Source organism: Wyeomyia smithii, chromosome 2, assembly GCF_029784165.1.
Source record: "Wyeomyia smithii strain HCP4-BCI-WySm-NY-G18 chromosome 2, ASM2978416v1, whole genome shotgun sequence".
NCBI lineage: Eukaryota > Metazoa > Arthropoda > Insecta > Diptera > Culicidae > Wyeomyia > Wyeomyia smithii.
The window spans coordinates 9,043,943-9,057,210 of record NC_073695.1 but is presented as its reverse complement, the minus strand read 5'-3'; the positions used below and the strand labels follow the sequence as shown (position 1 = coordinate 9,057,210).

General features: G+C 37.9%; 1 protein-coding gene across 1 annotated transcript in view; it reads left to right on the top strand.

The window, feature by feature from the left end:
- The window catches only part of LOC129724032 (uncharacterized), a 125,717-nt gene that overhangs the window by 99,294 nt on the left and 13,155 nt on the right, over positions 1 to 13,268 (top strand). Inside the window, exons 4-5 of the mRNA XM_055678622.1 lie at positions 11,606 to 12,790; positions 12,908 to 13,110. Coding sequence (XP_055534597.1) covers positions 11,606 to 12,790; positions 12,908 to 13,110 — 1,388 coding nt within the window. The remainder of the gene's footprint in view (positions 1 to 11,605; positions 12,791 to 12,907; positions 13,111 to 13,268) is intronic.

Below are 13,268 nucleotides of genomic sequence, written 5' to 3'. Positions count from 1 at the left end.
AATGTCCCAGTTTTGATATTTTTTTAAATTGTTTGTTTTTTTTTTGGCTAAAACTTTGTATAGACGTTTATATAGGCAAAAGATGCCATTTTGTGCTATTGGTTTATTTTTTTGAAACACGACTCATTTTTGTGAAGCTATTGAAAAATGCTATTTTGGAAAGGTTTTGATTATTTCAAATATTTTTAGAGTTAAAACTGTTTGTTTGATCGGTGTAACGTCTTCGGCAAAGTTGTATATAATAATTTTGTCTTTCGGAAAAAATAAACACTCTAAAAAAAGATAAATAAAACTAAAATTTAATTATCTAAAAAAGCTATTTCTTTTAAAATCTGTTGTTTTTTAATAAAATACAAAGGATTACCTAAACAATGAAACCGGCCGATCATGGAGAAATCAGGAAAGAAAAGCCAAAAATTTTTTGAAAAAACTGATTTTTTTTTCACAGGGTACATTTTTTATGGAAGGACAAAATTATTATCTACAACTTTGTTAAAGACACTATGCCAATCAAACAAACCGTTTTGACTGTAAAGCTATTTCTAATTCTCCATAAAGTGTTCCATTGGAAATAAAAGATATTGCTACAGTCAAAACGATTTGTTTGGTTGGCATAGTGTCTTCGGCAAAGTTGTAGATAATAATTTTGTCCTTCTAAAAAAAATATGCCTCTCGAAAAAAAATTTAAATTTTTCTGAATATCATAACTTTTTTTTCTTTGATGTCTGCATGATCGGTCCGGTTTCATTGTTTAGGTAATTTTCTATGGTATTATAAAAAAAAAATTAAAAAAATGAGCTTTTTCAGATAATTAAATTTTAGGTTTTCTTCCTAATTTTTTTAGGAGTGTATATTTTTTTCACAACTTTACCGAATACGTCACACCGATCAAACAAACAGTTTTGGCTCTAAAAATATTTGTAATCATCAATAACTTCACAAAATAACATTTTTCAATAGCTTCTCAAAAAAGAGCCGTGTTCCAAAAAATCAAACCAATAGCACAAAATGGCATCTTTTGCCTATAGAAACGTTTATGCAAAGTTTTAGCCTAATCAAAAATGGTCGACCATTTTTTATGGAATTGCTCAGATGTAATCAAATACTAAGTAGTGCATTTGTAAAGAAATAAGTAATCCAAAATTTTTAAATCACAAAGCCTTCTTGTTTTCAATGACAATATATATGCAGGATTTTTTCCTACAAAAGAAATTTTCAGACTTTTTCAGGCATCAAAAACTGCATGTGTTGTGCCGTGTCAAAAAAATTCGAGCCTGGTCGACAATCGGCTCACCATGGCTTGTGAGTATATAACTGTTATCGTCAAATCAATACCGAAGAATCAAAATTTTAAAATGAATTCTTCAATGATTATAGAGAGGAATCTGAACCTCTCTATCTGAAATGTGGCTCGAAAAGTGGGAAAGTCACCAGGATTTGTTCAGAAATCAAAGAAGCGTTCCGGTTTGAAGTCCTACAAAGTCAACCGCGAAAAGAGCAAAATTTGACGGCAAAAAAACACGTGCTCGAAAAATGTATTGCGACAAAATTTTCATGTGTCGTAATTGACGATAAAACATACGTTGTAGAGGATTCAAATAACTTACAGGCCTATTACATTGCATTAACTAAATTCCCCAAGAAATATCTTGTTTGGCAAGCAGTTTGTACGTACATGTGGCAGACAAGCTCATCTTTTATCACAACAGGCACTTTCAACAAAGAAATTTACTAGAAGCGGATGCCTTCCGGAAAGAAGCAGTATGTCAAAGATTACAAACATTTTCATCAAATCTGGACTAGAGCTGCCAGCAAGATCAATGGGGAGGCTGTGCAATGAAGTGAAAGTGTAACTCAACGTACGAGATATTAACACCTTAGGAGAATGAGTCCGTAAATTTGTAAACCATATTCCACGAGCAGAAGCAGGCTTTTATTAAGCCCAAAAAGTACATACTCGGTTGTGTAGGTGTACAAACCTTGTCAAAACCTGCGTTTCAACAAGGCTTAACAACTTTCAAAAGTACATAGTTCGAATAACCAAATTACAATTTTCTACAACCGCCCAGTGTGGATGATTTTCCAATCGATTGCTGCAGGAACGAAAGAAATCCGTTTAAAAATAACCGACTTATAATCGTTGAAAAAGGAACAAATTTTATTCCTTTTTTCGTTTTTCAATTTTTTTCTTACACCTCTATGTAGCCGAACTTTCTGAGAGACGGAGTGCAACGTTAAAATTGGAGCCAAAGGATTAAAAATATTCTAACAGAGCACAAACAAAATTAGATCCTAAAAGCAACATTTTATTAAAGAAGGAAAAATCTCTGATTATTTGAAAAATAAAATCCGGGTTTGATAATTCAAGTATTTTCAAATTTCTAACAAGAAAAAGCAAAAAAAAAATAATTGGGTGATTTCTTTTAAAGTAGTAGACGGTTGTATCCGAAACACGACCGCATGACTGATGTATAATACGCACACTTCCCAACAAACAATTTTGTTGATTTATAGCTTGTAAAACTGCTATCAAACAAAATTCGGCTAAACTACAGCCTAATAAGCTGTTATATAACAAAGTCATTCGAAGATTGATAATAACAAATGCTTCGTTGAGAGTTTTTCATTGATGAGTCATAAAATCGGCTATTATTTGTTCAAATCAAGTAACTCTTCATTTGATAGCCCATATGGATTTTTGATTTGTGCAACACGAAATTGTTGAACATCGCAACTAATGCAAATTTCTCTACAGCCCTATTTGCGAACAAACAGCACGAATTAACGCTATTATATTATCATAATTATATTATCAACGCACTTTTTTGTTGGCAATCTAGAAAAAAATAAATTTTATTCTATTTGCATCCAGTTCGCAAGTTGATAAATTCATTCAAAAAATTGTTATTATTTTTAATTGATTTTGCTATGTATGACTAATTCAAGAATTACGCTGTTTTTTACTATTGGTAATAAACTTAGGGGCGGTTCCTAAACCACGTGGTCATATTTTGATCACTTTTTATACCCCTCGTACCCCCCGGGGTCTTTCGTGGTCTTCTTCCCCCCTCCCTTGCGACTTTAACCACGTGGTCTTTTCATTTGTCAAGTGCCAAAAATTTGCTTAATATTTTTACATTTATATTATTAAACTTTCAGTACATTCTATATTTCTAAAATGCAAAAGTTTCATTCTTGACTTGGTGGCAACAATAAGTTTGAAGTCAGGAAAAAAGACCACGTGGTCATTTTAACACGACAAGTGGGCGTGGCCACGCACACGGTTTTATGGAAAAAAATAAAAAAAGGTTGGGCTGCGCTACGCGTTGTTTGTCAGGTATAAAGAAGCCGTTGCCCGTGAAGTGCATTAGTATTCCGTCTACTGTTCAACCGTCAACAAACTCGTCAATAAAATAGCATCGAGCGGCCCATGGTCAAGCGGCAAAACAGCCAAGTTTAGGCTTCCGTACAATTGCTGTTAGTAGGAGAGCTAGCCTAGTACGCTGGGTCCGAAGCAGCCCGGGCAGGAGAGCATAACAAAATAATAACTCATCAATAACATACTTAGCTATGAGGACTTATCGTGTTATTCGAAGTATATTTATGTTTCAAACATGCATATGAAAATATCATATCTCACTATGCCTTCAATAAGATATTTGAGTTGATTTTAAGTTATCTCATTAAAAGTAAGTTTTTAAGTGAAAATTGTTAGTTATCGATTATTCATAATATATTCAGTTATGCATTCAGTGTTCAATGAGTTGAAAATATCTGAATCGGTAATTTTTGTGATTTTTAATGCAAATTATTGGTTTGTTTTTGAAATATCAAGCTTTGTTATTTATGTAGTCTTCGAGGAACGATATTTTGGTATTAAATTTTGTTAGTCTACCAACTATGTAAACCATATTAAGATCAAAATGAGATGTATTTCTAATATCTGGTTGTGATATGATATTTTCTCCTACTCGGGAGAAGCTATTACGAATTAAACTAGCTCAAAGTGATGCGCCTGATTTAACTCTAATCAAATTGGCTTTGGAGAGATTTGTTCTTTATCCAACGAGATATCAATGAATAAAATTCGTTTAAAGATAACAAATTTGTAAGCATTTAAAATCTTTCACTCTGTTTTAGATATTTCGGAATGGCAAAATGATTTTTTTTAGTGAATTTAAGAATTTCTAGGTAAACATTTACAACAACTGACAATGGTTGAATAAATATCAATGAGCAAATCTTTCTGAAACCAGACCATTACACGACGTCTTCCAAAATTGATATCAATCCGCCTGGTTGTTCAGAAATAGAGGAAACAAAACACAAGTTTTGTTTGTTCAAATTTGTAGATCGCCGAAAGAAAATGTAGTTTATAGTAAACTTGAGATTTTAGCAATTCCACATGCTTTCATGTTTCATGTTATAGAGAAGAATGATTGATTTTATTTGGAGTGATCAAAATTTTGGCTGCCATCTGGGATTTTATCGAAAAAAATCAATTTGACCATGTACGCAACCACTGTTTTATTTTGTTTATTATTTTAGTCCATAAATGTCTTATAAATGCTGTGAGTAGGGGAACAAATATAATAAAATACGCAGTTTTTTCGTTTTTTTCTACCAGTTCTAGAATTTCGCGCATTGGCACCAAGGGCGTCTTCCATAAAGAATCCTGAAAAAGGAATTCTAAAGGCTGCCCCTCGGGACCAAGGGGTCAAACGGTTTTAAAAAGAGGTGTATTTTAAGCATTTCTTGATCTTTTTATTAATCTAATTCCCTTGAACTTGTCTTTAAACCATTACAAACAATACATCGTTTTTAAGTGGAATAGATTAGCTTTCATTTTAACTAGAGAAAAATTGATCGCCATCTTGGATTTTCTTGGGTTGCTAGGCTAAGAGAAAGGGGCTTCAAAATGCATATTTCTGTATTACATAATTTGTAAACAGACCCAAAGTCAAAGTCCACACTCACTCATACAGGTAGCTGGGCAGGAGAGCATAACAAAATCATAACTCATCGATAACATATTTAGCTATGAGAAATTTTCGTTTTATTCGAAAGTAATTTACGTTTCATACTTACATGTATATAAATTTTGATATCATATCTCGCTTTGCCTTCACAAAGACATTTGAGTTGCTTTTAAAATATCTCATTAAAAGTAAGTGTTCAAGTGAAAATTGTTCGTTATTGATTATTTATAATATATTCAGTTTGTATTTAGAGTTCAGTAACTTGAAAATATATGAATCGGTCATTTTTGAGATTTTTAATGCGAATTATTGGTTCGTTATTGAAATATCAAGCTTTGCTATTCATGTAGTCTTGAAGGAACAACAGATGGTCAATCAATCACTAAATAATATTATTATACATTATTGAATCAATTAAGCATTTGAATCAAGGTGAAAAATCACAGATTGCGAAGAAAATAGTGCTTTTTCACCAAGACGCTCCTGCTCATTCTACTTGCGATACGCCCTATGAAATGAAGGAATTACGCTACGCGAGCGACTTTTTCCTGTCTCCCCGATCTCTGGCAAGCGATTTCACACGAATGAAGAGGTAGAACTGAAAACAAAAAACTATTTTGAAGGGCTTGACACGCCGCACTACACAACTAACATCGATATGTTAGAGTTAGATAGGTTTATTATTCTAGATGTAGACCATGTCGAAGAAAAGCTCATTTTTTAATTTCATTCTTTTAACCATTCTTCAGTTCATGTAGTTGACACACGAATGTATATGTTTGAGGATGTAATAGTATAATGGAACACTTGCCTAACTGATAGGGGAATAGCAGATAGCCCCAGCGCCGTCGAATGATGTTTGAAGGAAACATACATCTCGAATGTCACAGCCATGGTCTTTTTCCCTTATGGTAGATTCCATTATCGGATGTTGACCTTCTGTTTATTATTCGAAGACTTCGCGGTCAACTGTTAGTATACAAGACAATCGAGGGGCTGCTTTAATTTAATCTTAATCCTCTCCTAATAGATTTTTATTTTTATTCGATTAAACTGTTCTAATCCTACCCTGATGTAGACTAGACAAACGATTGAGTTATAAAACATGTTCGCTCGTCAACTTGACGTAACTCTGAACGCACCTCAGGGAATCAATGCAGGAGACACTGACTATCAATAACAGTAAAATGAACAAACACCTGTCGAATGCTTCATTACTTTAATTCTATCTTAACCCTGAGTCATTAAAATAACGACTCTCCGTAAGAAAATGCGCAAACACGAAGTCCAATGAAGCATCTAAAGTAGCTGCTAAAACAACTGTCAATCCGCACTAAACTTGCATTAGTAGTGACATAACTATATGGTGATAGTGATCGTTAATAGCGGCTCTTTATTGCAAGCGCGTCGTTGTCGCGCCTGTGAGAAAATACCTGCAGCAAAACGCCGATCCCAGTATCATACACATTTTATTGTCCAGAAATGTTGCCGCTCCTATTGAAGAGCACGATTCGCTTACTCCGACACAGTATCCCACGAAGCAAAACGCGCACCTAACGAAACGTTCCACGGCTGGGGAGAGGATCAACTCTCACTATCTATCTAGCCGGTCGTGCACTTTCTGACCTGGTTTAATGGCAAGTTTCAAATATTCACGGATCATGCAATTTCATCCCATAAATATGTGGGGCTTCGATGGCAAACGTGTGAGAGTCGCAATCGCTTTAGCAGAAATAGAAATGAAAACAACAACGAAAAAAAAAACAGCACGCGAGTGAGCGAGCTAATTGGGAGCAGTTATAATCTCATTTCCACGCTTCCAAGCCGGTTGAGGATACGACCGGGACCGCCCGCGCCGCCGCGGCGGAGAACTAACTGACTGACTCGCATGAATGTCTTAATGGGATGGAAGGAATGAAACGAATCGACGATTTTCCGGATGGGCATTTTTCGTCCCCGGTGCCGGGTATACCTGATACTTACCGGTCAACGTGGCCCAGGCAAGGTGGTGGTATGTAGGACACTTTGTGCGTCGTCGGTCGGGTTTCGTCAGTGATCTTGAACTTGCTATTCGTATACCTTCCATTCAACAGTGGCAGCGGAACAGCTGCCAGCAGCGAAGTTAAAAGCTGCTGCGTTCGGGAACAGCTGGTGCGGAGGCCGCGGCCTCTGTTATTATCGGAGGAAGATTTCATTTTTTTTCTGTTTACATTATTTTGATATGCTTCCGACTATTCCCGCACACCCGCCCGCGTGGCGGTAAATTATGTAAACGGTGTGTTTGTTGTTTGTGGAGTGACTGCGGAATTTTGTGGTTGTTGAGTTGTTTTTAAATGTTTCGGCGGAAATGAATTTTAAGTTAGCAGACACCTTTCTCGTTTACCGTTTATGGATTAAGATGCCCGTTGGAATGCGAGATTTGATGCTCGTGAAGCTTAAGGAGGGTTATCCATAAACGTTGGCGTATGCAGGCTTTGCGATTTGGAGCGGTTTAGCCAGTTAAATTTTACAACCATAAGAATGCAAAGCTCTGTCATATATTTAAGAGGAAAGAGTAGAGCAGCAAATTATATGGCTGGCAAAAAACTAAAATTGATATTAATATAGAGTGAGTTGACGCGTTTTGACGTTGACTAACGTCTATATCGAAGTTAGGCCCCTGAATTTGAAAATCTAGTAATTAAACCAGGGAAAACCAGAGAAAAGTGGTCAGGTTTTGAGCGCTTATTTTGCAGTCATCTATAATCAGGTTTTCGAGGTTTTGGCATCAATCGATCAGAAATTCTTTTACGGTTAAATTTATGTAACAAAAACAAACTTTTGTTCGAGATACACTATTGAAAAATTGGTAATTAATATCGATTGTCTAAATCATACCGCGCAGCCAATCACTACCTCTCTTCCCAAGCACAGTCGACACTAACGGATACAATCGATCTGACTTTGTTGTTATTGTTGTTGTCACTTTCTGTTTCCGATGTTTATGCTGCTGCTAGCGGAAAAAACCTTGCAAATATGCATTTTTTTGTTGGTGTTAATATTACGACAGCGGCCGGCGCCCCATAATTCTGATTCCAAAACCGCACCAGTGACATGCGGACGCTAGGTGATAGCAGCTGAAAGGAGGAAATACAAAATAGTACCGGTCATCTCGTGCCGGTTTCACCCGTTATGCTGGTGGCTTTAGTAGTAAATGGCTACTGCAAAACACTTAAATGGCTGGAATTCTGGACGGACTAACCAGGAAACTATAATCGGCAACTGGCACCTTTTGTTGCCTCGAAATTTTGGTACAGAAGCGGCTAATTGAATTTTCTGTTTTACCAAATGCTGCTGCTAGCGGAAAAAACCTTGCAAAAATGCATGTTTGTGTTGGTGTTAATATTACGACAGCGGCCGGCGCAGCTTTCAAGAAACATTTGTCTCTACCATTCCATCATCTTTGTAGCCCCGCCTTCTTTCTAATTATCTGACGAAGCCTTGGTATAAAACGTATCGTTCGAACATTTCACCCCATCAGTTTCACTACTAAACCGTACCGGATACATACGGACGCTCGGTGTTAGCAGCTAAAAGGAGGAAAAACAAAATAGTAACGGTCATCTCGTGCCGGTTTGACCCGTGATGCTGGTGGCTACTGCAAAATACTAAAATGGCTGGAATTCTGGACGGAAACCAGTAAACAAGAAATCGGCAACTGGCACCTTTTAGTGCCTCGCAGTTTTATAATAGAAGCGGTTAGTTGAATTTTATGTTTTACAATTGCTGCTGTTAGCGGAAAAAAAACCTTGCAAAAATGCATGTTTATGTTGATGTTAATTTCACGACAGCGCTAGTGTTAGCAGCTGAAAGGAGGAAAGACAAAATAGTACCGGTCATCTCGTGCCGGTTTCACCCGTAATGCTGGTGGCTTTAGTAGTAAATGGCTAGTGCAAAACACTTAAATGGCTGGAATTCTGGAAGGACTAACCAGGAAACTATAATCGGCAACTGGCACCTTTTGGTGCCTTGAAATTTTGTTACAGAGGCGGCTAATTGAATTTTCTGTTTTACCAAATGCTGCTGCTAGCGGAAAAAAACCTTGCATAAATGCATGTTTGTGTTGGTGTTAATATTACGACAGCGGCCGGCGCAGCTTTCAAGAAAATTTTTTCCTTACCATTCCATCAGGTAGCCCCACCTTCTTTTTATTTATCTGACGAAGCCTTGGTATAAAACGTACCGTTCGAACATTTCACCCCATCAGTTTCATTACTAAACCGTACCGGCTACATACGGACGCTATCTTGAAAGAATTCTGGACGGACTGACCAAAAACATGGATATATTCGGCACCTGGCCCCTTTTGGTGCCTCGAAATTTTGTTACAGAAGCGGCTAATTGAATTTTCTGTTTTATTACAAAATGCTGCTGCTAGCGGATGAAACCTTGCAAATATGCATCTTTTTGTTGGTGTTAATTTTACGACAGCGGCCGGCGCCCCATCATTTTGATTCCTAAACTGCACCAGCGACATGCGGACGCTAGGTGATAGCAGCTGAAAGGAGGAAAGACAAGAGTACCGGTCATCTCGTGCCGGTTTTACTCGTTATGCTGATGGCTGTTAGTAATAAATGGCACTGCAAAATACTAAAATGGCTGGAATTCTGGACGGACTAACCAAAAACAAAAATATATTCGGCACCTGGCCCCTTTTGGTGCCTCGAAATTTTGTTACAGAAGCGGCTAATTGAATTTTCTGTTTTACCAAATGCTGCTGATAGCGGAAAAAGTCATGCAAAAATGCATGTTTGTGTTGGTGTTAATATTACGACAGCGGCCGGCGCAGCTTTCAAGAAAAATTTTTCCTTACCATTCCATCACCTATGTAGCCCCTCCTTCTTTTTATTTATCTGACGAAGCCTTGGTATAAACATACCGTTCGAACATTTCACCCCATCATTTTGATTCCAAAACCGCACCAGTGACATATTTTAAACTACGAACAAATGCTTTTCTAATTTGAATACCTGGGAAGCGGGGATGCCAATATAAATAAGGTTTCATCCATATATGTCATTTATATTATTTATTAATTATTGTTCAAAGCGCTCTAATGTCAGCAAATAAGAAAGCACTGTTAGATGAAAAATATAGAGTCCTACGTCATGCGGTATGTATGAAATGACAGCGATTAAATAAGAGAGATCCATTCTTCTAGTATTCAGCATTCAGAAATGCACTGTTAGATAAAATTGCAACAAATACTGGAGTTGCAATTCCCTCTACTATTTGTTTTAATGGAATATAAGAATACGGTAGTCAACGTCATGCGGTCGTGTCTTGAATACCACCCTCCTACTTTTTAAAATGGCCTGGTGCCTCAAAATTCACAGGAATGGTTTGAAAGTTATAATTTTTCTAGGGCAATTATTTAGAGCTAAAGAGCAGCTTTTTTTCGCATTTTTCGACCAGTGTAATTTTCAACAAACTTTTCTCAACGTTCATATAGACAATTTTATGTTTCTGATCACTAACGCTATGATGATTACTAAAATTCTTGGTTACCGGCGCTATGTTGATGTATTTTATGTGAGTTTTGGCGATGCTAATGATGTGATGATTTTTAAAATTAACTTTCAACAACCGCTTTGTTGAGCACAGTTTAAACCCTAATTTCCGGCCCTGTGATTTATTTTCTCCAGTTTATTAGCGCTTAGAATAAGTGTGATAACTCTACCGTTAAACGCAAATAATCTTAATTTAAGCAGCACCCTATTTTCAATGCTCTTATAATTACTTGAAACTACTTCTTTATCACAATGTTAAGCTTTATTAGACTTTTTTTTATTCGTGACTGATAGCGCGTCTTTGAGTTTGATAATTTCCTACTACTAACCCTCTGCTATTATATTTTTTATTGTTAATTGTTATCATCTTTACAAAATAAGAATGTCCATTCAAACCAATCTTAATCTTCCGTCCGTTTAAGTTGGTCTAAGTTTACGATTTATTTTCCATTCTCTGAGGTCTGATATTTGTTTTAAGCTTTCGGTAGGTAAATTTTGTTGAATACCCCAAAAACTCCCACCGTTAAATCTGCTGCACTATATATTACCAATAAAATTGCAATCGCGAAACATTTCGTGTTGTAAAGATCATTATCAAACGACCTGATAAAATTTATGGCCGCAATGCAACCGAAAACAACACAAACAAAAATAATTTCAGGCTGCAATAATTATTACTACCAACCAAACGGTTGAAATTTCAATTGAATGCCAGTATTACTGGCCTAGTTTTCGGCAGTTATGCTTCTGGTGCAAGGGGTTGTTTCGTTCTCCATTTCTAGCTAGGTTCTTCCAGCCATTCGATGCTTTGATTAGCACAATTTGATCATTAAGGGGGCTAGGTGAAAAATTTGAATTAAGTTATTATATCGTGGGAGATTTGATTCGAAGCTGAAATCACAACGAACCAACAAAAAAAAACTTGGTCAATTAAGCTACTGTTCGTTTCATAACAGCGAAAGTATTTCGGAGAATGGTTTGTCTCTTTGAAATTGAGGTTAAGATTCACTTTTATTTGTACATTGTATAGAAGACTATTTCGAGTGTTTCTTTTAATTTAATTTGTTTTCATTTCAGCGGCTCAACCGGGCACGGTATGCTACAGTAACGCTCATTGCCGCATGTGGATCACCGAAAGCCACTGTGATTTTTTAATTCCAAATCTGTTCGGACGCTGTCAGTGTACTTCCCCGGCTCGGCAGGTGGGATCCACGTGCGTGGTGAAACCCGAAATCGTTGTCGAGGAGAAGCTGCCCGAAGTCGTCAGCTCTACTGAACCGCCGCAACATCCGGTGGAAATTGATCGAGTGCCAACTACGACGACCGAAGATGACGCAGTTGTTATTGAAAACATACGTACGGAACGGAATGAAGCCGATCATGATCAGCAGATGGAAAGTACTGAGCAAAGTGCTCAAACGGAGAAGGAATCCGAAGACCAGGAAAGTACGACATCTAGTGGAAGCTATTTTGACAGTACTAGTGAAGAGACGAACGAATCGTACGACGATTACAGCAGTACATCAAACGTACACAAATATGAAAACGCAGAACCATATTCTACCACGGAACAAGAGGAAGCTGAATCTAGCGTTCAAGAACACGAATATGATACCAGTCAAACAACAACCGAATATCCTTCCCGCGAAACAACAGAATCCGAACCATATTCTTCCGAACCTCACTCATCCGAACCTCATTCATCGGAATCTTCAATTTCCGAATCCACCGGTGAAAACTACGACTATGATAGCACCAACCAGGGCGCAGAGGAAGAAGAACTTTATCAGCCTCAGGTCTCTCACAACGGTCCAGTAGAACTAATCGAAAAGCATAACCACATTTCCGATGAAAACCACTCTAATATAATCGAGGGCGAAGAAGAAACCACGCCGTACGGGGCGGAAACTACAACCACTGAAACCCATAAATACATCCCTAACCAGAGCGCCAACACGAAGTACGTAACTACCCAGATTGCCGATCTTTACCAGCATTCGGACCGGCATGAGACGGAAAATGAAGTCGATGGTGCGGTTTTCGAACACACCACACCGACCATGGTGAGGCTGGCAAGCAGGACAACCGTCATCGAACCGGTTGACACGCCGGTCTCCAGCACAGTAGCCACGCTTATCGCTGAAGCAGAAATCGAAACCACTGTGTCGACCATCGACTCGCACCGCTCTAGTACAGCTTCTAGTACGACAGCTGCTTCGGATGAGTCAAACACAGAGAGCAGCGTCAGAGTAAAGCATCAAGGTAAGCTTTTATTTTAGAAACTTTGAAGCGCAAAGCTTTTGTGACTTGTGATTTACGTTAACCCGTTAGTGCCCATTTGCGGTCGGAACGAAACTGACAGAATTTTTAATTCCGTAGGCATCCGAACACGTGTTGATCTTGGCGACGGGCCAGTTTCGCTCGGGCTGGCGTGCATCAACAACCGACAGTGTCAGCTGGCCGATCCCTACACGTACTGCAACGAGCTTGGCCGGTGTGATTGCGCCCATCCGCAGCAGGCTGGACTGCGGGAACACGTCTGCAACGGTGCCAATACCGGTTGCGCTCCCGGCACATTTCAGGTTTGACATCTACTAGTAGTGGCGATAAAATGTGATATTCTTGGGGGAACACGTTGATTATATTAGGATCGCTTTGCCTAAGCGGGTGTGAAAATGTCCGCACTTGGGTGGTGCATACGAATTTTATATAGTTTCGTTGTTATTATTCTAACAGTTTT